The sequence below is a fragment of the Camelus bactrianus genome, chromosome 11 (assembly GCF_048773025.1).
Source record: "Camelus bactrianus isolate YW-2024 breed Bactrian camel chromosome 11, ASM4877302v1, whole genome shotgun sequence".
Taxonomy (NCBI): Eukaryota; Metazoa; Chordata; class Mammalia; order Artiodactyla; family Camelidae; genus Camelus; species Camelus bactrianus.
In genome coordinates this window covers 8,240,531-8,266,656 of record NC_133549.1, presented here as the reverse complement: position 1 = coordinate 8,266,656, position 26,126 = coordinate 8,240,531, and the positions used below count along the sequence as shown (strand labels likewise).

General features: G+C 48.1%; 1 protein-coding gene across 2 annotated transcripts; it reads left to right on the top strand.

The window, feature by feature from the left end:
- The first annotated feature begins 1,834 nt into the window (after nt 1–1,834).
- Nucleotides 1,835–25,482, top strand: NTPCR (nucleoside-triphosphatase, cancer-related). 2 transcript variants are annotated; one of them, XM_074373150.1, is made up of 5 exons: nt 1,835–2,014; nt 6,865–7,027; nt 7,521–7,621; nt 24,852–24,922; nt 24,973–25,482. In XM_074373150.1, exons 1-5 carry the CDS (start codon nt 1,981–1,983, stop codon nt 25,117–25,119), a joined length of 516 nt encoding a protein of 171 aa, XP_074229251.1. In that variant the 5' UTR covers nt 1,835–1,980; the 3' UTR covers nt 25,120–25,482. The 2 variants fall into 2 exon arrangements, with proteins under 2 accessions (XP_074229251.1, XP_074229250.1); XM_074373149.1 differs by adding an exon at nt 21,311–21,520 and having other exon boundaries at nt 1,836–2,014; nt 7,521–7,617; nt 24,852–25,146.
- The last annotated feature ends 644 nt before the right edge of the window (nt 25,483–26,126 follow it).

Here is a 26,126-nt window from a genome sequence, read left to right as displayed (position 1 = left end):
AACCTAATCACCTCCTGGAAGCCCCACCTCCTTGTTTTAAAACAGGGCCAGTCCCAACATCGTGGAGATGTGAAAACAAACAAACAAACAAACGGTATTTTTAGGACGGTGGGGATTCTGGAATTGTAGAAACTTGCAACAAGTGCTTGCAAAATGCTTTAGTAAACAACTATACTGCATCCTACTAAAAGGGGAGCCTGCACCCAGGTGCTACAGGAAAAAAGAACTGGAATCACCTGTTTCTTAGGTAATTCTACCTTGGTTGGATAGTAAGCATGTTAGATTCAGGACTACTTTAATAACCTGTTTCTTTTAAAATGTGTTCCTAATTATGTCCTCTTTTGTTGGTAATCTCTAATATTTCATCTGTTGTTACTGATATATTACACACAAAAGAAACTACAAAAATTAAGACTCATATCAACAATTTACCATAAAGTGAAGACACCCATGTAATCACCACCCAAGGAACAGATTTAAAAGAACACTCAACTCTGGAAGAATTTTCTTTTGTTCTGAAACCTCAGTTCTCTGCATCTGGAGTCTACATGTTCCTCGAGCTACCTAAACTGATGTCTGCTAGTAGCTACCAGAATTCCAGGCATAACATCCAATCTCTGGTGGGCCTTGCAAATATAAACTGCTTCAGTGATGGAAAATGTTACGTGATTAGCATGTATAAATAAATGTTTTAGATAAAAACAAGAGTCTACATATGACTGTGTACCTGTTTCTTTTGGAAATTACTCCCATGAGTTTACTTGGCTCTATAGATCGGCTGTTCTTGATTCCAGTCTGCATAGAGGTGAAAGAAATCTGGGTAGAAGGCCCTACATTACCAGTGATGCACCGTTATGTAAATATGACAGAAATGATGGTGACAACTGCACTGTACAAATCTAACTTTTAGATGATTCCTTTTCAAACAGCAAGAAACGGAGGCCACCTGACTGGTGTATATCTAGGCTAAGGGGAGCCTTGAGGGTCCTGTGTGGGCACAAACCAATTAAGTCGGGCACTCAACTGAAATTGCTTTCTCAGACAGGATGGAGAATGATTGATCACGCGACAAACCGTACACATGTTAGACTGAAGGAGTTTACAGATAAATCTGGCCCAAGGCCATTCATTGCCAATTCATTCCGGGGCTGAAACGCCTCAAGTGGTTAAGTGAGGGGGAAAAATGCTACTTAATTCTCTGCACAGGGATATCCTCCAGTTGGGTCTCGCGTTGTTTTATATTTATAGTGTGGTGGCAAGAAAGGGAAATTGGTCTTCATACGCATGAAGACTGGAGTTTAGAAACTGCTGGGGAGTTTAAACAATAACAACAACAAATGCAGATGCTTAGGGCTCGCCAAAGACCAATCACTCCGACTCTCCGGACGTGAAGCCCAGGCATCCAGCACGTTCAACCGGGTAGTTCTACTCTGCAGCATGGCTGATGACACTGGACAAACAGTTGGAACTGACAGTAAAGCCTCCTCCTTTGGGGAAGGCTTCCAGGGCCCAAACGTCCTTGAGGTGCGGGCTGTCCCCGTAGCCTGGGGGAATTTCAACTCCCAAGTCCGAGTCCCAGGGGCAGAGCCCGGGCAACGGCGCTCACCTGGAGCGGCACTGGTTTAGTAACAGGTTCTCACGCACATCTCCTGGCAAACATCCGCGCGTAAGTCCAATACCGAAGCTGAAGCACAGGGGCCCGGGATGGACCAGGACTCCCACCTCGCATCCTAGACCGGAGGATGCGGCTGGCGCGGACCGCGGCTGCGAGCTGAGGCGCATGCGCGGGCCGCGGTCGAGCGCTGGGGCGCATGCGCGGCGTGAGGGCGGTGCTTCCGGCGGGCGGAGGAGGGGACGGCGGCGCCGGGGGGCGGATCCTGGGTCGCGACCCGACCCCTACCCTTCTCTGCGACGCCGACCCCGACTCCCACGCGGGCCGTGACCCCGACCCGGGCCGTGACCCCATCCCGCTCCACCCACATGGCCCGGCACGTGTTCCTGACGGGGCCCCCAGGTAACCCCGAGGCCGGGGCGTGGGCGTGGGGGGCGCGCGGGGTGGGCGCTGCCCGCGCTCCGGGGAGGGGCTCAGGCTGACGGCCTCTGAAGTTCCCAGTTTTAAACTGCAGGCTTGGTAGTCTGAAGCCTGCGTATCCCTTCCCGGAAAACGTGGCTGTGAGTCCAGAAGGTGAATGCAATTACCTTACAGAAGCCAGCTGCAGCCAGAACGAGAAGGAGCTTGTGATGTGCTGCTGCGTGGGCGTTCTCAGGGCTGTATCGGGGCGTTACACTGCGGGGTCAGCGGCAGCAGTGACAACTCCTGCGGGTTTCAAGTTGTGTTGTGCACCAAGGACGTTTCAGGATCTCTGCCACAACCGTGATTGATACGAAGGGGCCTGATTTGTGTTGATAGTCACACGTGCTGCTGGTGCTGTGGCTCCTGGCCTACGTTTGTCATGAAGGGAAGAGCGGAATTTCAGTTCTAGGATAGTGAAACTGAAGCTGTAACCTCATTCCCCATCCACATTCACCGGCCCTCTGAATTCTCTCCATGTGTGAGGCCACAGGTTGAGAGCCTTGGTACTTACAGAACACCTGGTTCCCCCCAAACCCCGATCCCAGAACCTGTCCCACCCCCAGACCTAGTGTTTCTTCCTTCTGATGCCCATGGTTTGGCAAATCCCTCAGCCCTCTGGGCTGTGAAGTTCTCACCTTCCGGCCAGGATAATGTGCGTTCAAGTGCAAGACTAGAGGAGAAGATAGATACCTTTAAAGCCAAAATTCTGCAAATGGTAAGATGTTACTAAAAGAAGAGTCAGAAAGGTTGTGGCAGCATCAGATAGGTTAAGGAGCGGGGGGTGGGGGTGGACATAGAGTGCAGAAAGAGATTTCTGACGCTTCTTTGCAATTTTCAAATTAGCTGCGGGTTCAGATAGCAACAGTTGTAACCCTGGGCCTGAAATTCTCTTTCACTTTTTAATGATTGTATTTAACCTTAAGTAGCAAAGGCTAACTTAATATCACAGATTTGGGAACTTTATTTTTACCAGGCAGTAGTGGAGTGGTGAGGAGGAAGGTGGTTTGAGAAATTTATAATATCCAAAGGTACTTCCTAAGATTGCAAAGGGCTGTCGTCCAAAAGTTGATATGTCAGTCCTTTATTTGAAACTTGGAATGCATTTTTCTCAGCAGGCTGGCCCCAAGACATCTATGTGTTTCATAACGGAGGTGGCTTGTTCTTGTGATTGTACCTGCCTGAGTCCTGGAGGTGGGTGGGCCAGAGGCCGGCCAGGTCAACACTGGTTCTTTTTTCCATTTCCTTCTTTATAAAAGTTTTATGTACAAAGCAAATAATCCTACAATACAGCTGTCTTACGCCTGTCCTCAACCCACTCACCTCTTTCCCCCAGTCTTCCTAATGCAATTATAATGTGATTGTAATGAGCTCAGTATTAAGACTGTAAAAACTAATCACAGACAAGCTGTGTAAGAATCTATCATTTCTTTTCCATTTATGCACAACTTTTTCCCCCTTTGGAGTTGTTGTCTATTGTGGCTTTTTCATTGGCTTAGTTTCTTTTTATCACCAGCTCAACCCCAAACCCTGCCTGCTGTCTGAATCTTCTCTCCCTGCTCAGACCATCAGGTAATGGATCTTCCCAAAGAGGTCAGTTTTTGTCGTAGGCACTGTCAGGGCCCCATGCACGTGTCCTTGGCACTTAGCGTTCTTTTACAGCTGTACAGCCTGGGACCCATCCTGGAGGGCTTCCCACTGGTCACTGGAGCCCACCCTGCCTGCACACAGGGCAGGCCTGAAGGGCCAGGGAATCTCTTCCCCCAGGAGTAGCCTTGACCCGTGATGGATGGAAGCAAGTGGGTAAAGTCCTTTCCTCCTCACCCTCAGACAGGAGAACTCTGAGCCACCTGTCCCAAGCTGTCTCCTAGGATCCCCCAGTGGGATCAAGCTACCCACAGTGGTACCTTAGTTGATAGAGTAATTACCTCCCTACCAGCATGTCATCTTGGGGTGTCTCTTCCCAAATTAAACTCCCTGCACTTGAGTCTTTATTTCAGGGTCGACTCTATGGGAGAACCAGAACCAAAAGAATTCTGGAGCTCTCTGACCTGTTCCTGTCTGTGCACGGTGTAGGGCTCTCATTTTGGGGTCCCCTTCACACGGGTCACCTCTTAGCCAGTTAGACAGCACTCGGGTAGCGGCTTGATTAGTGGAGATGAAAAATTAACTGAAAGATTTCTGGAGCTGAAGAGGGAAAACGGGACTCGAGCCAAATGCCTCCTCTTATGATGTTCTGCCTAACAAGTAGGACCCGTGGTGTCCCCATTTATTTAGCTGTTCCATTTTGTCTCTTTCATAATGTAAATAGCTTGTTTTTCCCTTAAATTAGAAGTAATACCCACTCACTATAAGACCAAAAGAAAAAAATCTACAAAAAGAAAGTTTTAAAGAAGAAAGTGAAAATCACATGGATTTCCAAATACAGAAACAAGTACCGTAAACCTTTCTGAGTTCTTCTCGACATTTCCATCTGTAGACATATACACACTGCACCTTTTTTTTTTAATTGAGGGTATAGTTAATTTGCAGTGTTATGTAAGTTTCAGGTATACAATGTAACGAGTCACAATATTTTTTTTGGTGTGATTCACAAGTTTTAGAGATTATACTCCATTTATAGTTATTATAAAATATTGGGTAGTTTCCCTGTGCTGTACCATATACCCTTGTAGCTTATTTATTTTATACGTAGTAGGTTGTACTTGTTAATCCCCTGCGTGTCTCGCCCCTCCCACCTTCCCCATCCCCACTGGTGACCACTAATTTTGTTCTCTCCATCTGAGAGTCTGTTTCTGGGGTACGTTAATCTTTTCAAATTACTGTTTTCGTTTTCTTTGTATATATGCGCAGGAGTGAAATTGCTGGATCATATGGTGGTTCTATTTTTAGGTTTTTGAGGAACCTCTGTACTGTTTTCCACACTGGCTACACCAATTTACATTCCCACCAACAGTGTTTAAGGGTTTCCTTTTCTCCACATCCTTGCCAACATTTGTTATTTGTGGTCTTTAAAAAAAAATGGCCTAGTGCTATGTATGTCTGCTGCTTTATAACCTGCTTTTTCTCCATATGTTATTTCCTTACACTGTGGTCTGTTTCCCATGCCAAACAGTAAACTGTCTCCATGGTAAACAGGATTCTCTTTAATGCCCATGTGATATTCCTGTGTATTTATGTCATTATATACGTGATGCCGTACTCTAGCATTCCCTTACTGAGCAACATTAAGTTGTTTTTAATGTTTTGCACGATTATAAAGAGCTTCGACGTGAACGTCATATTTCCTGTATCTCTACTGTTTTTAGACTCTTGCTGAGGATGAATTCCTACTATAGCATGTCTGTGTGCCGTGCACACTGAAATTGCTCTTCAGAGAAGTCCCAACTTACACATCCCCCAAGGCCACTTGCCTGCGTTGAGCAGGTCTTCAGTGCCTTTTCTGAAGCACCAATTACTGCAGGACAGAGCTGGGAATGGAACCCTGCGTAGTTGTTTTCTGGTCACAGTGAGCACGGGTTGCTGTTGAAGGCCAGATGCCCTGGTTTGTTAGTGTGAAGTTTGGAGGAGAGATGCATTCAATAAGAATGACATCATATTTTATTTCAAGGAGGCTTACAAGGCTTCCTGGGGAGCCCTGATGACTCTGGGTGGGCAGCAATAGAAATCATAGGGTTGGCAACCCTGTGGCATCTCACAACGGCTCGGTTTTTGAGTAGTCATGATGCCATCAACTTTCTGTGGGAACACAGTCATAGAAACAAAGCCATGGTGGCAGATGAAGGCCCCTAAAAATGTGTGATCCTTTCGACCTTGGATGGTGACCTAACCTCTCTGTGCCTCAGTTTTTTCATCTGTAACGTAGGGACAAAGATGATAACTGCCCCAGAGGGTGCTGGTGAGGATTTAACCAAGAAAATACTTGTAAAGCCTGTGAGATCAGGGCCTGACTCCACAGAGTCAGTAATCAGTACTGTCACACTAGTTTAGGTAGCACCTGTTGGTGCTTGTAAACCCCTCAGAGTTAGTCAGAGGAGTCCACGGGCCGGGCTGGGAGGGACAGAAGGGGTCCTCGGTGGGGAGAGTGAGGGGGTGGAGGGACATAGGTTATAGTTCGGGAATGGGTTGTAGGCAGGCCAAAGGGGGGTACTTAGGGACACTCTCAGAGGTAATGGAAGGGGTTGCCAACCTGATAGGATTGCTCTTATAAAAACGTTAAAAAAACCAAAAATCCACGTTTAGTGGTGTTGGTGGGTATTTAAGAGTCACATTTTCGGGAGACATGCAGTGAAAGGCCATGGAGTGATAAAATGGCGTTCCCACTGTTAGACGTGGGGCCAGAGCGTCTTGAAGGCTGGAACCCTAATGTGAAGTGTCCAGCCTGTGACCGAAGCATGACCAGCCTTATGTTCTAGGCAAGAGTCTGACCGCCCAACGAGAGCGCAACTGGGAGGAAAAGGCAGCTCCTCTCATAGGACACCAACTGCACTCGAGGTCATCGTCAGAAAACGACTCAGCTGGTTCTAGGACCGTGTATGTGACAAAACTAACCGTGTTTCAGAGTTTAAAAATAAACTTCAGGATGCCATTCGTATTTTTATTATGCTTGTTTCTGCTTGAAATTAAAAAGCTTTAACACCTGGAGCAATCAAAATTAACTGAAGTTGATATTCATAAAATCCTTTTGCAGCCCGTCCCTCTCCTGGCAGTGATTGCTCAGAGTCACAGAGAGCTGTCTTTTAGCAAAGGAGTGCTTCCTAATCGGCTGTGTTTCTGCTTGTTTGTTTTTTTAGGAGTTGGAAAAACAACATTGATCCAGAAAGCCAGTGAAGTTTTAAAGTCCTGTGGTGTGCCCGTGGATGGGTTTTACACAGAAGAAGTCAGACAGGGAGGAAGAAGAATAGGGTTCGACGTCGTCACGTTATCTGGCGAGCGGGGACCTCTGTCTAGAACTGGGTACTGGTACTTCGTTTCTGCGCTGTCTCCTCCTCCCTGGGCCCGACTTTGAGCCAGGTGGTCTCGTCTCTCTTGGAGAATCTTAGGCCTTTATGAATTTCTCAGAAAAAATGAAACAGAGATTGAAACCGTCATGTGAAGAACAAAGTTGAAAATACCATGTTTCACTTAAAACTTGCTCCCCTGAGCAGTAAGCGCCTCTCACCTGGTAACTCGCAGCCCTGTTTCTCAGGTCACTTTTCTGAGACAGGTGGGGCACCAGCACCCTGCAGGGAACTGCCAGGCCACTGGTGGCAGGGTGCACACCAGTGTGGGCCCTGCTCTCAGGAGGGGACGTGGAATCGCATCAGCTTTGCACACTGCCACCTTTTGCGTAGGCGAATTTTAGGGATGATTTAGCATGTGCAGGGGGCCAGAGGCTCAGCGGAGCAGCTGAAAACCAGAAATCAGTGCAGGGCTCTTTCAACACAGGATGCACTGTCTTCTCATTCAGGTCAGAGCCTCCGCCTGGCAAGCGGGAATGCCGCGTTGGGCAGTACGTGGTGGATCTGGCTTCCTTCGAGCAGTTGGCGCTTCCGGTCTTGAGGAATGTGAGTGTGTGGTTTCTCCTTTTTGAGCCCATCTGTTTTTAGTGCACGGTGGGGACTGCTGGCTCCAGGGACAGAGTGGCTTTGCTCTTAAAGAGAGGCCAGTTCTGTGTTTTCCGGTTTAAACGTCTTCAAGTGATTGTGCCTCAGTAAGGATACGCAGCATAATTTGCTGTCACTCTGAGCTCAAGTAAATTCCGTGTCACAGGAATTCAGCACACACAACTATTTCACACTGACGCCAAGCTACCAAGGTGCCCAACCTGGAAATCTGTCCTCTGCCTTCTCCTTGTTTATATCTTAGCCCAGTTTTCACAGCACAACTAAAACATGTAAGAAGGTGAAATGCCGTTATATGAACATAATGGAGAGCACCTAACACATCATATCACGGTATTACCGGTTATTTCTTTTAAACAACTTTACTGAGAGAAAATCACATACCATACAGTTCGCCCATTTAAAATGTACAGTTCAGTTTTCTCTCATATTTGTAGGATTGTGTGACCAATGATCACAAGCTATTTTTAGAACATTTTTGTCAGCCCCCAAGGAAACCCCATACCCATTAAGCAGTCTCCATTCCTGTGTCCCCACCAGCCCACGGCAACCACTGTCTCACTTTTTTTGTCTGTAGATTTGGCTATTCTGGATATTTCCTAAAAAGCGTCTGCAATACACTACAGTATGTGGTCTTTTGTGACGAGCTTATTTCACTTAGCATATTTACAGGGCTTATCTATATCACAACACGTATCAGTACTCCGCTCCTCTCTGTGGCCGCATAATACTCCATTATGTGGACATACCACGTTTTATCTGTTCTTCAGATGATTTGGGTAAGTTTCCACGTTTTGGCTATTATGAATAACGCCGCTCTGTACATTTGCGTACAAGTTTTTGGGTAGACACCTGTTTCTGGTCCTCTTGGGCATACACCTATGAGTAGAAATGCCGGGTCATGTGATGATTCTATATATAACTTTTTGAGAAATTACTAGACTGTTTTTCAAACCAGCTGTGCCATTTGACATCCCCATCAGCAACGGATGAATGTTTCAATCTCTCAGTGTCCTTACCAGTTATTGTTGCCTGTCTTTTAAATTTTATTCATTCTAGTAGGTTTGAAGCCATGTCGCATTGTGATTTTGATTTGCATTTGCCTTTTGACCTGTTGATGTTGAGTATCTTCTCATGTGCTTATTGACCATTTGTAGATCGTCTTTGCAGAAATATCTATTTCTTTTGCCCACTTTTAAACTGGTGTAGTTGTCTTTTTATTACTGAGTTGTAAAATTTCTTTATACATTCTGGATACCAGCTTTTATCAGATACATAATTTGCAGGTTCAGCTGGGTCCCACATCTGTGGAGATGGAGGACCAGCTACTGTGCCATTTTATGTGAGGAACTTGAGCATCCATGGATTTTATATGGTGGGGAGGATCCTGGAACCAGGCCCCTGTGGATATTGAGGGACGACCGTATTCTTCCATTTTGCAGTTGTCTTTGCTTTCTTTTTTGTTGGCAATAATTAGGTTTATTCATTTACTTATTTTTAAAGGAGGGACTGGGGACTGAACCCAGGACCTTGTGCGTGCTAAGCACATGCTCTACCACTGAGCTATACCCTCCCCGATCTTTGCTTTCTTGGTGATGCACTTTGAAACATAGGTGTTTTTATTTTTGAAAAGTCTAGTTAATCTAGTTTTCTTACGTTGTTTGTGCTTCTGGTGTTTTATCAAAGAAGGCTTTGCCTAACGCAGTTTTATGAAGAATTTACTCCCTTGTATTCTTCTAGGAGTTTTATAGTTTCACTAAGGCGTTTATGTGATCTGCTTTGGATTGGTTTTTGTATGTGGTGTAAGGTACGAATCCAGAGGCATTCTTTTGCATGTAAATATCCGGTTGTTTCAGAACCATTTGTTGAAAAGACTGTTCTTTCTCCACTTAATTGTCTTGGCACTGTTGTTGAAATCAAGTTGACCATGCATGTAAGGGTTAATTTTGGATTTCCAGTTCTGTTCCCTTCATTTTTAGTCAGTTCCATCTGTTCTTACAGCAGTACTATCTTGATTACTGAAGCTAGGATTTTGATAGAGGTTGCATTGACTCTGTAAATCAATTTGGGGAGTATTGCCATCTTAACAATATTAAATCTTTTGATCTATGAACATGACATGTCTCTCCATTTACTTAGTCCTACTTTAATTTCTTTTGATAATGTCATTTTCTAGTTTCTAGCATACAAGTCTTATGCTCCTTTTAAAAAAAGATACCTTACTATTTTATACTTTTTGGTGCTATTATAAATGGAATTATTTTCCTAGTTTTATTTTTGGAATAGTCATTACTAATGCAGCCACTATGGCAAACACTGTGAGGTTCCTCACAAAATGGAAACTAGAAGTAGTATATGATCCAGCCATCCCACACCAGGTTATATATACAAAGGAAATGAAAACAGGACTTCACAAAGATGCCTGCACTCCCATATTTATCACAGCATTAATCACAATAACCAAGATATAGAAACATCTTGGTGTCCATCAATGGTTAATGGGTAAGGAAGTTTTATATATATATATATATACATACATACACACACACACACACACACACATACATACATACATATATGCCACGAGAATGAAAAAGTTTGTGACAGTATCGGTGGACCTTGAGCACATAATACTGTAGGAAATGTCAGAGAAAGACAAATAGTGTATATGATATCACTTACATGTGAAATCTAAAAAGCCCAAACTTGTAAAAACAGAAAGTAGAATGGTGGTTAGCAGGAGGTGGGGTTGGGGAAATTGGAGGTGTGTTGTTGAAGGGTATGAAGTTGGAACTAGTAGGTAAATAAGTCCTAGAGACTAATGCGCAGTATAGGGACTGTAGTCAGTAATACGGTATTACAGACTTCAAAGTTGCTGAGAGACTAGATCTTAATCACTGTCACCACAAAAAAGAAATAATTTTGTGATGTGATAGAGATGTTAGCTAGTTAGTTGTAATCATATTGATATGTATAATTATATCAAATTAATACATTGTATACTTTAAACTTTCACAGGGTATGTTTCAATTATATCTCAAAAAAAGAAAGACTTAAAAATATGGAAATACTGTTGATTTTTGTATATTAATCTTGTATCTTGCAGCCTTGCTAAACTTCTTTGTTAGTTCTAATAGTTTTTTTTTAGTGAATTCCTTAGAATTTTCTATATACAGAATCTGCAGATGGGGTTAATTTTACTTCTTCCTTTCTGCTTTGGATGCCTTTTATTTCGTTTTCTTTCCTAATTGCCTCAGCTGGAAGTTCCAGTTTGGTGTTGAACAAAAGTGTCGAAAGTGGACATTGGGGGTCTTCGAAAGAAAGCATTCCTCTCTCACCATCGAGTTAGCTGCAGGGTGTTTGTGGACGGCCACTACCGGGTTGAGGAAGCTCCTTCCTGTTCCTACTTGTTGTGTAAAGTTTGTCTTTTAAAATGAAGATGTGTTGGCTTTTGTCAAATCCTTTTTCTGCCTCTGCAGTGGTGATTATGTGGTTTTTATCCTTTGCTGTATCAATGTAGTATTTTACGTTAATTCACATTCAGACGTTGAACCAACCTTGGTTGGCATGCTCCTCGCATCTCAGCCTCCTGCTCTTTTCTGACATTCGGGGCTCAGCTAAAATGTGCGGTGGGGGCTTTGACAGGTGCCCGGGCTGCAGAGCACGTTACGCCTGGCCTACCAAGGGCAGTTTCTGACTTCCGTGGGCTGGCAGCATCTTCGCTCCGTTTTTGAGGGAAGCGGCTGCTCCTCGGAACCCACCTGCTCCCTCGCCACTGGCCCTCCCACCCTGCCTACTGCCCTCACCTTCTTCTTTCCTGACCTCTTCCTCTTGGAACTTCCCCTCCGCGCTGCTCTTGTGTTGCAGGGAGCGTCCGAGGACATGACGTTCTTCCCTCCAGCTCTTTTCCGTCAAATACACGCCTCTCTGCTTAAATGCTCAGAAGGCAAGCGGAATACTTCAAATGAAATTCCAGGTGAAGCCTCTGGTTTGGGTACTGGATCGATACAGAGAATTGATTTTTACTCACCTTGCTCAGAGCGGACAGTCCTCAGAGAGCAGTGTTTCTATCCGCAGGATTATATAAGGAACCATGTGCTGACCAGAATAGGAACTTGCCTGTCTCTTCTCTCTCTCTCTCTCTTTTTTTTAATTAAAAAAGAAGAAAAAGGAGACTCTCCCAGTATATTATACTTTACTGACTAAACCCAGACTTCCACATTCTAGGTAGGAGAGGTCCCGGGCTGCAGATTCTTGCCCAGTCAAGGTCATGGGCTTCTTTTCTGAAGGAGAACTTTTCCCCTCCTCTCATATATTTTATTGTGATGAAGAAAGGAAAAGGAATTAGTGTTTTGCCTTTATACTGGGAAAAGAAAGGAAGGAAGGACAAAAGGAGGGAAGGAGGGAAGGAGAGAGGAAAACAGGTAAAGTAGGTAGGCAACAAAAATAGGGGGTTATAGAGGGAGAATTTGTATTATTGGCGATTGGACTGACCAACTGAAGGCAACTGAAAGCTTTAGAAACCACGTGTAGACCGGTGAGATGAGGGCCTTTAGTCAGACAGTGGGTTAGTTGGTAGCGCCCAGGATGCATGAACACACAAACTCTGACAATAAATTAAGAAACATCTGTTATTAAGTGCCTCCTCTGTGTAAGAAATTTCGCTATGGTTGCAAAATATCTTGAGTTGTGTTTTTAAAACCTATGAAAAGCATGAGAAAAATGATTCTTTGACTGAGCCAGCTGGGCTGTACCTGTGTGTTGGGAGCAAGAATGTGGCTGGGAGGTTGAGAGCAGCAGCTGGAGGCCCAGGAGAGGCCTGGAGGAGGAGGCCCGAGAGAGGCTGAGGGGAGGAGGCCCGGGAGAGGCCGAAGGGAGGAGGCCCGACTTGCTGTGGGGCTCTTGTTGTGTTTCCTCGGGCAGGAGTGGAGGCTGGCCGTGTGTGCACGTGGGTCCTAAATACAGAGTATATCCGTACACATTCTAGACCCAGTGAGGTTTTTAGGAAGTCCTTTGTGGAGTTGACTATTGTTGATTTTTTTCCTTCCATGGCAGCATCTTTCCTTTTATTTACTGTTTTCTTGAGGAGTAGAGTTTCACATACTCAAGGTAGAAAATTTGTAAAAAATATAAAATAAGGAAAGAAAATATGGGAAACAGTCTTATCACTGAGTTCATCACTTTTGGCATCTTTTGTTTCTGCCTCTTTTCTGTACCTAGCTTGTTTATTCAGTCATCCACAGTTGGGAGAAAATGCCAAACTTGGGGCTTTTTCCTTTCGTATGACTGAGTGACACGGGAGTGGTCTCGCAACGCGCTGACCTTCAAAACTGCGATGCTTTAATGATGGCATAGTACGTCGTGGTGTGGATTTTCATCTTTAATTTAGTTGTTACACCCTCAGTGTCAGACATTTAGGTTGTTTATCACCATGGCAGGTGACTTTGCAAGACTCCCTCTTTGTACACCAGTCTTTCTGTCCAGCCGTGAGTGTTTCCTTGCGAACGATCGCAGGTGGAGTACTAGGTGGGGCGTGAGTTCCCAGGGTCTGGCTGCGTGGGGCCCGGGTGCTCCCATGGAGGCTGTGTCGCTGCGCACCCGCTGCCAGTGCGCGGGTCTGTCTGTCTGGCACTTTTGCCAGCACTGTGCACTGTACTAAATTTTTTTTTTAGTACTGATTTTTGATACCCAAACACATTGCTTTGCTTTGCATTTTTAAGGTATTGATGAGGTTTAAAGTTCTTCATTTTGGGGGAGCATTTTTTAGAATCTAAGTTCTTTGTTCATTTCTCTTCCCATTTTTTTTCTTTTAGCTTAAGGAGATCTTATATATGTTAGATTACTTTTATTTTTATTCTGTTTTTCTCAGTTTATTGCTTTGCTGGATTCCTTTATTTTTTTTTAAATGTTGAGAAAGTCTGTCCCTATTCCAAGCTAATATAAAATTGTCCCTATATGTTTCTTCTGTGTGCTTTTTTTTTTAACATTTATATTTTTAATTCATCTGGATTTATCTTGAATATTCAGTGAGACTCTCAGTTGATTTTCTTCCAGATACTTAGCTGGTTTATCAAGACCACTTATTAAGTAACCCATTTCTCATTGTGCATGAACTTATGATGCTTCATTTATTGTATTTTAAAGAAGTGTGTACGTGCAGGGTGTTTCGGGGTTATCTGTTCTCTTCCACTGATCCATTCGATGTTTGTAATCAGTACTCTGGTAATCATTCATATTATAATTCTTCAAAATATCTCTCATCCATTCTTACTTGTTCACTCCTCCAAATTGTGAGAACAGTGGTGGTCATAGCAGTGGTGGCAGCGTATCTGACAGTTAACAACACAGTCACCATATTCCTAGTTTACAGATGAGGAAACTGAGGCATAGAGTACAGTAGCTTGCCCAAGGACATACGACCTGTAAGTGGTAGGACTGGTACGAACCGTAGAATGAAGACTTTATTATCCATTATAAAAAGTCTTACATGGAGTGATGAAACTAAACAAAACTATAGCTATTTTGATATAAAGAATGTCAGATTTTCCAGACAGTCTTCATTCTCTGCAGCCAAAAACGTAGTATCTCTCTCCGTTTCGTTTTTTAAAAAATTTTTGTAAGGTTATTCATAGATCTTTTGTATTTTGTTAGGACTGCTTTTTCGGTTTTCTGATGATCAAGGCCTTTAGGATAACGCTGGCCTTCTGCATAATGGTCTTTCTGACAGTCACCCCGAGTGCTTCCTTAGAATTTGGTGCAGTGTAGGATTTAACATTTGGTTGCTTTCTGGTGTATCTCCTACTCATACGAAAAGACAACAATAGATTATAATGTTTTCAAGAACAGGAGATAGCTACTCAAAGCCGTATTTTCTAAGCCGGACAGTGTCATTGTTTAGAAAGATGGAACACCCACTGAGAATCCACATGGTTTGAACCTCTATTTTCCTGTTTTGTTCAAAATATGGCTTTCAATGTATGTTTCTTTTTGAGAGCAGGATCTGCTTTTGATTCTGAACTAAGAACCTGCTTCGAATTTTTGAAACTTCACTTGAAGGTCCAAGGAAAGCTTCTTTTTTTTAATCACTTGACACAGAAATGCCACTTACTGTTTCAGGCCACTGGGCTTTAGAAAGAATTCAGAAAAATCAAATTCTAGTCAGGACCCCATCTTGAAAGGTTGACCAGAGCCCCCATATTGCTTTAGAACATCCTTCCTTGTTAGCAAACGGGACATGTGTTTCTTCGTTCCTCTCGCTTTCTCTTTCTCTTTCTCTTTCCCCATCACACGTACGTGTTACGAGACCAGCAAGGGGAGTTCAAAGCTATCTGGTGCAGACGTGAAAATTTAGAAACGGTCAGTAAAGCCTCCTGCAGTGAATCAAAATAGGAAAGCGACCTGAACACTCAGTGGAAGTTTGGTTCTGCAGCCCACCTTGCGGGGTTCATCACAGCCAGCCTTCTGCTGAGCTCCCCGACTCTGCTTCGCCACTGCCCACTGCCGGCCTGGGTGAGGGTCAGTGGGCCTAGATGCCGAGCGGGCTCCCCTCGGGGTTTCCTTCCCCTCCTGTGACTTTTCCTGCAGCCCCCGCCCAAGAAACGCAGGAGAGTCACATGCTCCGGAAGCCGGACTGGGGAAGAGTTTGTGTAACTGCCATCTCCCCGCTCCCTCCCCAGCCTGCCCTGTCCCCAGCGCCGCCTCCTGGTCCTCCTCCCCTGTGCATCGGTCCAAAGCCCTGCACTCCTTCAGAAGGAGGTTCCCACGCAATGAGTTTCCTTGAATCTGATGCTGAGAAAGCGTGCGTGTTAGTGTTTTCTTTTTTTGCACTGATTCTAACTTTTAAAAACTTTATTTGATTATAATTTTACTCTTAGAAAATTATAAGAATAAGGATAGCGCAAGACCACCACCCCTGGACTTGTTAGCCAGAGTCACCTATTTTTGACATTTGCCATTTGTTCACTCCCTGCTCCTGTGTGTGAGGGTGTGTTTGTGTAAACATATAACATTTTTTTTTCCAGGGAGGGGACCATTTGAGAGTATGTTGTAATCATCAGAGTATTTAAGTCCTAAATGTGCGGTATTTTTTTCCTAAGAATAAGAAAGTGCTCTTACATAATTGGCGCAGTTCCAGCCTCAGCAAATTTGACACTTAGGAAATACTTCGATCTAATCTACAGTCAGGTACCGGCTTTGTCAGATGACTTTGCTCTCGTGATCAAACTATAACGGATGAGGAGGGCTTCTTTGGGATGAGGACAGAACGTGGTTGCTGGAGGTGGAAACTGCTCCCGGTGAGGAGGCTGTGAGATTGTTGAAATGACAATAAAAAGTTTAGAATATTCCATGTACTTGGTCAATAAAGCAGCAGCCGGGCTTGAGAGGACTGACTCCAGCTTTGAAAGAAGTTCTGGGGGCAAAATGCTATCAGACGGCATCACCTGCTACAGAGAAATCGTTCACGAAGGGAGCAGTCCGTCGGTGTGGGCGACTTCACTCTTGTTTTATTTTAAGAAGCTACCAAAGCCACCCTAACCTTCAGCCACGACTGCCCAGATCAGTCAACAGCCATGAACACTGAGGCGAGGCCCTCCACCGGCAAAAGAGTTACGACTCGTTGGAGGCTCAGGTGATGGTTAGCAATTTTTAGTAAAACAAAGTGTTTTTTAATTAAGGCATGTACATCCTTTTTTTATAAGACATAATGCTACTGCACACTTCGTGGACTACAGCAGGGTGTAAATACAACTTTTAGATGCACCAAGAAACTAGAAAAATTCATGCGACTCACTGCAGTGCGGGAGCCGCTTTATTTTGGTGGTCCGGAACCGAGCTCACCGGGCCTCCGAGGGCAAGCCTGTGCCCGCTGGGCCACCTGGCCTGTCCTCTCTGCCGTGTGCAGGGAGGTGGGCTCCAGGGAGAGGGCAGAGGTCCCTTCACCCGCGGGGCACATCTGCCTGCTAAAAATTCTCTGTACATGATGAAATGATGTTGGTGATGCACTTGTTCTGGGTCCCAAATATGTAGTTCTTTTTGAATAATTGAAAGTAATATGATTAATCAAAAAAAAAATTAGAGTTTGTGGCCTTTGTAGGGCCCTAGAAACAAAAGCACGATTCCTTTTCACTGGCAATAAAAGGGTTTCTTCCTGGTAAGATGGCTTTCTTAGCGTCAGTTCTTTCCTTATTTCATGTGGAAACCGTGCAGGTGGCACTGCACACGTGGTGTGGAAGGGCGCCTTGGAGTCAGGTGATGCTGGCTGAGCCTCCCAGCTCTTTCCCTTAGGAGCTCAGGGACTGGGTAAGTCACTTAATTCCTGACTTCCTGTCTTTAATCATAAAAGAAGGACGTTGATATCTTGCAGCATGAAGTTATCAGGGCTGAACACCATCACGCTCGCGAAGTGTTAGTCCCCGGCTGCTGGGAGGCGTGGAACTCATGGATAGTTAGGATTCTTTCTCTTGGGAAGTTGAGTGAGGTGATGGATGGTGGTCCTTTGGGAGGACGTCACATCTACAGTCTGATGAGTGTTTGCCAGGAACCAGGGGCCAGAGCCAGCAGGAAGTCCACTGGGGGACCCACAAGCCCAAATGTCCAGTCTGGTCCCAAGGCGCCAGGGCCATGAGGAATACTGGGACTGACTGGCACCAGTAGATGTTTCAGGCCCAGATGGCTCTTGTAACGGGAAACGCCAAGGGCACCATTCTGGCTCTCTGCAGTCGGGGGCTCGTGGGGGGAGCCTGAAGAGGCCAGTGGGGCCGTCCAGGGAGAACCTCGGGACTGGTCCTCCGGGGCCAGGGGTAGGGGCTCTGGCAGGTGCGCGGCAGACAGTCTAGACATCTCGCCTGGCTGCCAGCCTGGGACTGTACCCCCTGGGGATCCACAGTCGTCAAGCCACCAGACTGCTGGGGGTTCTGGAACTTTCAAGCTTGGAGTAAACACGCATAAAAGTCTAATTGGAGCCCTGCCTTTTAGCTAATAACTGAAGAGGGTTGAGGAATCTTGGGCTTGCTCAGCTGTGGTCCTGTTTTCACCATGTGCCTTCCCAGCTTCCCCAGAACTTGCGCTGTTTGGTGGGGGGGTGGGGGGGCTCTAGTTCTGCTGCCCGACTGCTGGCCAACAGCCCGCTGGTTCCTTCCCATCACTTGTGACACTCGCTGTCCCAGACAGGCGAGCTCAGAAACCAGTCTGGGTGTCCGATGTTAAAGAAAAAAAATGGTAACCTTAGTACCACCAGAAATATTTACTATTTAAATTAATCAAAATAAAGCCAAAGCAACTTTAATTAGCTTTCCCTTGGCTCAGCATTTTGGTTGGTTGAAATTGCTCATTTTATGTTGACATTTTCTTTGTATTCTTAAAAATACACATGAAGATTAAACAAAGAACCAAAAGAATGACACTGTATTCAGGTCTCTGGCGTCTAAACGGATGCGCCCTTCCTGGAAAGCAGACTAGCTGAGGGTAACCAGAGCTCTAACACGTTCATGACTTCGCTCACCCCCAGCTGGTCAATTTTAGGACTCTATCTCAAGGCAGTATCTTCTCCCTCAGAACAAATAGGAACAAGATATGTTTTTTTAAAATTTATTTTAAATAAAAATACACCCTGAAAAAATACGCTTTGCACAGGCTTTGTGACAGTGAAAATGTATAATCTGCTAAAGTGTAAGCAGAGGAGCCGAGCGTGGCGAGGGCACCGAGGACTGCAGTGCCGCCCCGGGCTGAGATGACCCTGTGTTGTCCTGGGGCGGGGGGTGCAGGAGAGCGCTCACGGCTGCCCCCCAGAGGGCGTGCACGGTGGTTTTAGCCACGTGGCCCAAAGCCACCCGGAGTCCTCCGCTAGCTCCTTGCTCGGCAGGCGCAGCTGGAGACGGAGGACCGGGCCCGGTCCCTGATCGAACCCAGGTGCTAGTGCCGTGTGCCTGTCTCCTCATCAGCTCAGAAGAGAATCCGGGGTGATGCAAACAGGGTGAATGTTCACTGGCTTATTTTTTGTTCCCTTTTAAAGTGGCTTGAATTTGTACAGAAATGAAATAATTTTGAACAGTAGTTCTTCTATTAAGCTCTTGAGTGGATGCTCATGTGTTAGTAGAAACACAGGGTTAGCGTTTACAGGCTTCTCAGCGGCTTAACATCTGCCGTGTGTCTCAGCTGAGTGTAAGTCAGTTTTTCATTAGAAACCCCAGACTTTTTTTTTTTTTTTGAGATTTCTTTAGTTCCTGGATAATAAAAGTCCCTAATTCTGGATCGAATGAGGATTTTATATAATTTTATCTAAGGTTTTAAAACGAGCATTTCTGGTTGGTAGAAAATAGTGTGTGCCTGTGTGTCAGACGGCTTTGTGCAGAAGCTTGTGACGCAGGTGCGCTCTCATTAGGGAACGTTGGAGAGTTGCTGGGAGGGGGGGGCGTGGGGCCGAGCGCTTTGTGCCACACCTGCTCGTGTGTTTGTACGCCTGCCCACGTGCACAGGCCTCCCCGCGCACGTGCACCCATGAAATATGGGGACGTGGTATTTACACAGTCTTTCGTGTTGTTTGTCTAAATTGACTGCTTTCAAAACTGTCGTTTTGGCGTGCTGGAATAGAGCGCCGTGTGGCGCTTAGGTGGGAGCCTCGGGAAAGACAGACCCACAGGCATTCATCCCATTCGGTGCCCACGTGCTGCTTGAGAGTCAGGTCAGTTGTGGGATTGTCTGCTTTGATGCTGACAAACACATGGCCGAGAGCAGTTTTATTTCTTCCAAATCTGGCATTCATTTCTGAAGAACATTTTGGAAGAGTGACCAGCTCCCCGCCCTTCCCCTCCCCCAGTGGAGGGACCGTTAGTTCCCCCCACTCAGCTTTGCACCATTCAGTCCCAGGGGAAAGAAGGTGAACACAGCCTCGTCTGCTCCTGAGAAGGGGAGCCAGACCGTCTCTGTCTGAGCGCACAGGTAAACTCAGCTGGCGAAGCACGTCACGAACACAGACGTTTGAGTGGTGGGTTACTCCTGGGTGGCTACGGTGGAGCCCGTGCTGGTCTTCCTGCCAGTAAAATCAATGGAAACTATATGCATTTGATAGTAAGTAGGAAAATAAGAGTACCGCTGACATGGAAGTTTGGAAACCACCACTCTGATCCTTCGCTCCAGTCAGAAGCCTCTCTCGTCCTCCTGACGGCACCCAGCGGGCAGCCTCAAGTGCAGCCTGAGATCCTGCCTAACTTAGACGCTCCCGGCTGCTGGGCACCATCCCCACCCCGCTGGGCACCACTCAAGGCTCCCGGTCCGCCCTCAGTTCCGTCGGTCACTGGTCCCCCTGCACCCAGCCCCCCGCCGCTTTGTATTATAGCTTTGATATTTGGAGTTTGGGAAAACCTGGCTAAACTCAGCCATACAGTCTGAGAATGTGTTGATGTCATTATTAAGGAGTCTAAGAACTATAGTGAAGACTTAGTAAATTTACGTACAGTTTTCAAATCATTTATACAAAGATTTATCAAATGGACATGTCACTCGGCAGTCACTAAAGTATTTCTTGTATGTTCTCTTGTGTCCCTGCTGTGGGAAAACTAGCCGGAGGCCCATCAGCTTTCTCTGGGAAGGCTTTTTAGAGAGGGCCTGTGTATTAGTTCTTTACTGCTGTGTAACAAATTACCCTCACATTAAGCAGTTTAAAACCACAAACTTCCATTGTCTCACACAGTTTCCCTGTCAGGAATCCAGGACAGCTTAGCTGGGTGTTCAGGCTTAGGGTCTCATGCGGTAGCCATCCTCTGAGGCTTCTGAGCGGCCTCAGTTCGTTATCACGTCGACCTCACTGTCAGCAGCCTGCGGGGCCTTACGGCGTGGCAGCCGCCTTCCCCTAGAGCGAGTCATCCAGGATTGCTGGATGGATGGATGGATGGACTGACGGACAGGGACTGAGACCAAGTCAGAAACCGCAGTCTTTCCCCCCAATCTCAGAAGAGGCATCCCACCCCTGCTGTCAGACTCTGGTGCTCACACACACCCGTCCTGCGTCTGCGTGGGAGGGTCCCCCCAGAGTCACCGGGAGTCTTGGAGGTGGCTGCCATCCCTGTTCCTCGTGGGGTTTTCAGGGACGCAGTGGGAGCTCATCAATATAAAGTCATTGGAAAGGGAATGTGACATTTAAAGGGCACAACCTTGCTCACTTTTTTTTTTAAACCACTACGGCTTTTCATTTTTCGCTTCTTTCCACCGACCCTCATAGCTCAGATTATGAAACACACAGGCCCTGTCTGCAGATGGGGCATCTCACACAACTCAAAACCAGAGAAAGGGGGCCAGTGTTAGCAGTGAGGGCTCCCAGCCTTGCTGTCTCTTTTCTTAGTCTAAGCCTGCTTATTCCCTGGGTGTGTGTCCACATAAAGCTCGGTTACTCCCGGGCCTGCCCTACCAATGTAGACCGCGGGAAGACTGGGTGCTGAGGGAGCTGACCCCCTGGGTCCTGCCAGCTCTGAGGACGCTCTTCTAGACTCGTTTGCAGATTGATGGTCCGTGTGGACAGAGAGGCCATCTCCTGACTCTGAAGTCCGCTTGGCCCCCCGGCTCTGATGGTTGGTTGATGAGTGACTGGGGAACTCTGCCTGTTGGGGCTCTGGTGTCCCACGTGGTGTCTCTGTCACCGCAGGCGGGTTCCAGCTCCGGCCCGGGGCCAAGTGTGTGCGTCATCGACGAGGTTGGGAAGATGGAGCTCTTCAGCCAGCCTTTCATCCAGGCCGTTCGCCGGACGCTGTCCACCCCGGGGACCATCGTCCTGGGCACCATCCCCATACCGAAGGGCAGGCCGCTGGCCCTTGTGGAAGAAATAAGAACCAGAAAGGACGTCAAGGTGTTCAGCGTGAGTACTGCCCGCCCCGGTAACTGCCGAGTCGGGGCAGGTGGCTCCAGGCAGACCTTCGGCTTTGAATTACCGTTAGTTTTCCTCTCTGTGCTGGAATATGGGTGAGTCTGACTTTCTGTTAGTTTCCAGAACTTAGATTATCCCTTTGCCTGATGACAGCACAAGCCTGCGGGGAGCCACCCGGTGGTCTCCGCCCCTGCTGCCACGCCCCCCGCCTCCCCTCCCGCCTCCCCCAGGCGCCAGGGCCTCACCAACATAGAATCGCCGGGCAGCTGGTGCTCCTGGTCTGAGCACATCTCTTCCCAGGGCGATGGTCAGGTTGGGACACTGAGGCGAATTCGTGCCCTTTTATTTGAAAGGTTTCCCATGGAAACTGACCCACTTCTGCTCATGGGGAAAGGAGACCCCCTGCAGCTCAGGGCTGCGGTCTGAAGCATGCTGTCCACATCCGTGCCGTCCTGAGAACTTTCCACGAGGCTGGAAACGCGCTCTCTGCACTGCCCGGTGCAGTAGCCCTTGGCCTCGTGTGGTTATTTACACTTCAATTACGTCAAATCAGACTTGAGAAATCCTTTCCCCAGTCACAGTAGCCACGCTTCCAGTACGCAGTGGCCACGTGGACCGCACAGCTGGGGAGTCTTGTTGGGCAACGTGAGGTTGGCAGACCCGCAGTGAGGGCGCCGCCTGGCGGCCGTGCAGACCTGTAGGGCGCTGGCCTCAGGAACCTGGCTGTGTGGGGCCCATCACCTGTCCTGACCAGCTCTTGGGCAGGCTGGTGGGAGAAGTGCCACGGTGGAGGGTGGAGCTTGCCTGGAGGATGAGCAGTTTGGGGGCAGCATTGAGCCTGCTGTCATGGACCCTGAACGCACTGCTGGCACTTCCCTGGACCCTCGCTTTCTTCCCCTGTGGTCTCTCTGGACCCTTCGAAATTGGATGTGGTGTTCCCTGTGCCCCCTTAGTTTGTTTGTGTGAGTGACAGCCACATCACTCTGCTCACCCCCTCCCACCCCCCAGGTGAGAAGCTTACGGGCCCCGCAGACGCCAGATGGACAAGTGGGGCTGGCAGGTCACTCCTTGGGGGGTGGGAGCGATGGTGCTCCAGCTGCAAAGTCCCGGGGAGCGCCTCAGTGCTGCTGCTTAAATGTCACCGTGGCTGGCTGCCCTGGTGGGACATCCACAGGCTGCCACCACAGTGTCCAAGGGTACTTCGGGGCAGCAACGAACATTAGGGTTAGAGCAGCCAGACTTGGAGACGTTTGTGCGTTGCCTCCTGCATTTATTCGCCCACTTATTTAGCAGCTGTGCCTGCAGCGCCTGCTGTGTGCTTGGCCTGGCTCCGGCCTCGGAGATGAGTGAGACCGGCCAAGTCCTTGTCCCCAGGGAGCTGACATTCTGCGGGAGCGGCTGGGCAACAAGAACACCAGCAAACGCTTAGCAGTTGCAGATACGGATAAAGGCAGAGACGATCAACCGGGACCCTGTGGCATCTGGGGCCAGAGGTGGGGTGGGGGTGAGGCGAGAACCCAGATTCGCAGAGAACGAGGGAGGGACCCCTGCGGAGCTGACCTGTGCGCCCAGGGCCGTGCACCGTCACGCCTCAGCCGCATTCGGAACCTGTGGGCCCTTGTCTTCAGAGTTTTGTGGCGCCTTCCCTGCCTTTTACTTGGCATGGCTTCCACATTAGAGTTTTCGGTTGTGGTTCTAGGGTTTCTGCAGAAATGGAGTCAGTGAATAGTGAGAGCTCATGAAAGATGGTTAGTTTTCAGGTCAGATAGCTTCCAGGCTGGACGGCTGGGCTGTGAAACTGCGGGAATGGCCATCTCTGCAGACGGGTCTAATGGTCCTAACGGGAGGCTCGGGAGTTGACTGTTAGGTCCAGAAACAAGCGTGGTCTCTTAATATCACTGCTCCTCTCTGCACCAGGAAATTATTCTCTAGGCAAGGTGCTCCTTGTTCCTAATGACATATAAGCAAAGTGATGAGCTTTCGGTTAACTACGCAAGAGCCCGGGACTCACGTACCCCGTTGTCATTGTCTGTGTTGCTCCTTTGCAGCTCGTGTGATCCTTCTGTGCGTGTTTTATAAATGAGGAACCTCATTCTCCTTATCTGCAAGTTTAGGGGTTGGATGAGGTATTTCTTTGGTGCTGCCCCTTTTTAATATGCAGCAGGGTCCCCTGAATTCGTTTTGAGAGCATTCTATGCATCTGATGCTTATTCTGTGATACAGGCACACGTGAGGCTGGTTCCTCTTCCTCAAGAAAATCGGGTGGGTGTGGGGAAAGGTGGGAGAACATTCCAGGTGAGGAAGTCGATCATGCCATGGGGAGGGCAGCGGCCCCCGCCTTACAGGTGCGCGACTCTGGGCTGTGGGGATGGGACCGGCTCCTGAAGTGGGGAGAGCGCTCCCTCTCTCAGAGACCCTGTGCCAGCACGGCTGTCACTGCTGTTATGTCCGCCCCTCTATCCTGTCTGCGAGCTCCGCGGGGTCCCAGTCCTGGTCTGGGTTACCTCGTCATCCCCGCCCCTACCCACCGTCCGTGTGTGTTGTGCTGTGTGGACGGAACAGGAAGGCCCAGGTGATGGGGGAAGAGATGGCCCTGCCCTCACTTGGGGAACAGCCCACTGTCCGGCTCCCTTCCCAGGACTCTGAATGCCTCAGCCACACTCATTGGGCCTGTGTAGTGAGAGGAGGAAAGATAAGACACAGATCCTCGGGTGGAGCCTGAATGAACTGTTACTTTGGGTTTGTTTGTGTAATGGTACTATTTACAGAGATAGCACATGGGGTCCGGGGTCCGGAGGCCTGACTTCTTGTCTGTCCTGTGGCCCCAGTGACCTCTGGGCTCTCAGGAAAATCTTCCTCATCTATCCAGTGCAGAGATGATCAAGTCTAAGTTCAGGGAGAGATGAGCAGATTACTGACCTTGGGAAGATTCCAGAATTCTAGGTGCGACTCAGTGCCAGTGCGGCCACTCTCAGGGGGCCCACCCGGAGGGTGGTTCCCCCGGCTTCACTCAGGCCTTCCTTCTGTTCTGTTCGAGTCAGGTGGCACTCGGGCCGGTCCCCGCCTGCACTCCCGCCACCCCTCCCAGAGTGCCTCACACTGGGCTCGATTCATAGCTCTTTCCATGGTTAAAATCCCTCAGTCACCCAGACCCTTTCCGCTTTCTGAGCCGTCACTTCGCAGAAGCCGGGGTGGGCTTGGAGCGTCCCTGCCTGCTTTCACACCTCGTCTTCCTGGCTCTTCTGGAATATTACCTGTCGGAGTAGGTAACGGAGGACAAGGAAGGGGACTCTGAAGACTGCTCTCTTGCTTCTGCCCACAGGTCACCAAGGAAAACAGAAACCACCTTTTGCCAGAGATTGTGGCGTGCGTGCAGAGCGGCGGGAAGTGAGGGTCAATCACTGCTGCTGCTGCTCTGCTCGCGAGACACATGCCAGCTGGAGTGGCGCCCCTACCCCGCCCGCCAGGGTTTCCGCCCTGGGCTTCGTGAGCCCTCGGAGGCTCTGCCAGAGAAAGCCCGACAGCTGTTCTCCATAAAATGTTTAAAGGATCAAATGAGCCTTAATGCTGGATCAACTCCACAAGATTAATAATCCATCGTGGCTTATTTATGCCGAGAGATTTCTGTTTATTTCCTCTTGCAATTGTGCGTAAGATTTGGGCAAATTACGAAATGAGAAATGGTTTTCAGAGTATTAGCTGGAATTGGCCGCCATTGAAGTTTATAAATGTGTTCAGGGAAGGGCGAGAAAAGAGTTCACGGCTTAATCAGTTTCGCATGTCATGAGAATTGAACCCCTCCAGGAGCGGCTGTGGCCTCGTGCCGCGCAGAGTGGTAACAGTTATTTGATTTTTTAAAAAATTAGTATTTAAAAAAAATTTCAGGTCCTCCCCTCACCCATCTCATTGTTTGTTTGTTTGATTATTGCTTAATAAAATGAAGATAAACGTGGTGTGGCAGACGTGCGGGTCCTTGTGCTGGAGGGGTGAAGTCTTGATAGCGTTTGGTCCGCAGCGGGCGTGGGCCTGTGGGTGCAGATCGGAACCCCGCTTTGGCCCCATTAATGTAGGCACATTCTTAAACCTTTCCATGCCCGGTTTCCCTTCCAGAAAAAGAGGGAAGTGGGCACTTTCAAAGGAAGGCACCGCCCCAGCCTGGAAGGAACCCACCATCAGCCCGGACACCCTGGAGAGCACCCAGGGTCGGGGCTTGGGGTGCGGAGAGAGAAGGTTCGGTCGGGCAGGGCACCGTGGGAAAGACTGCTGAAACTCCCAAAGGAGAACAGCTGCCCCCCCCGGGGGTTGGGGGAGCCCCTGGAGGCCTGGGGTGCGCTGGCCAGGCCTTTGGGGGATCACAGCTGAGCAGGGTCTTCCAGACTGAGACTCACTCCTGGCAGAGGGTGCCTGTCCAGGGAGAGGGAGGGGGTGTCCCCATCCTGCCGTCCCTGCCTGGCCGAGCTGTCCGGGAGGCCGGCCTAATGACCTCTGACAGGCAGGTGTGACTCAGCAGGACAGGATGGCACTGCCTGCAGGAGGGTCTGCGAGCCTCATGTGGTGGGATGCCCGCGGCCTCTGAGGTGGGTCGAGGCTTCTCACG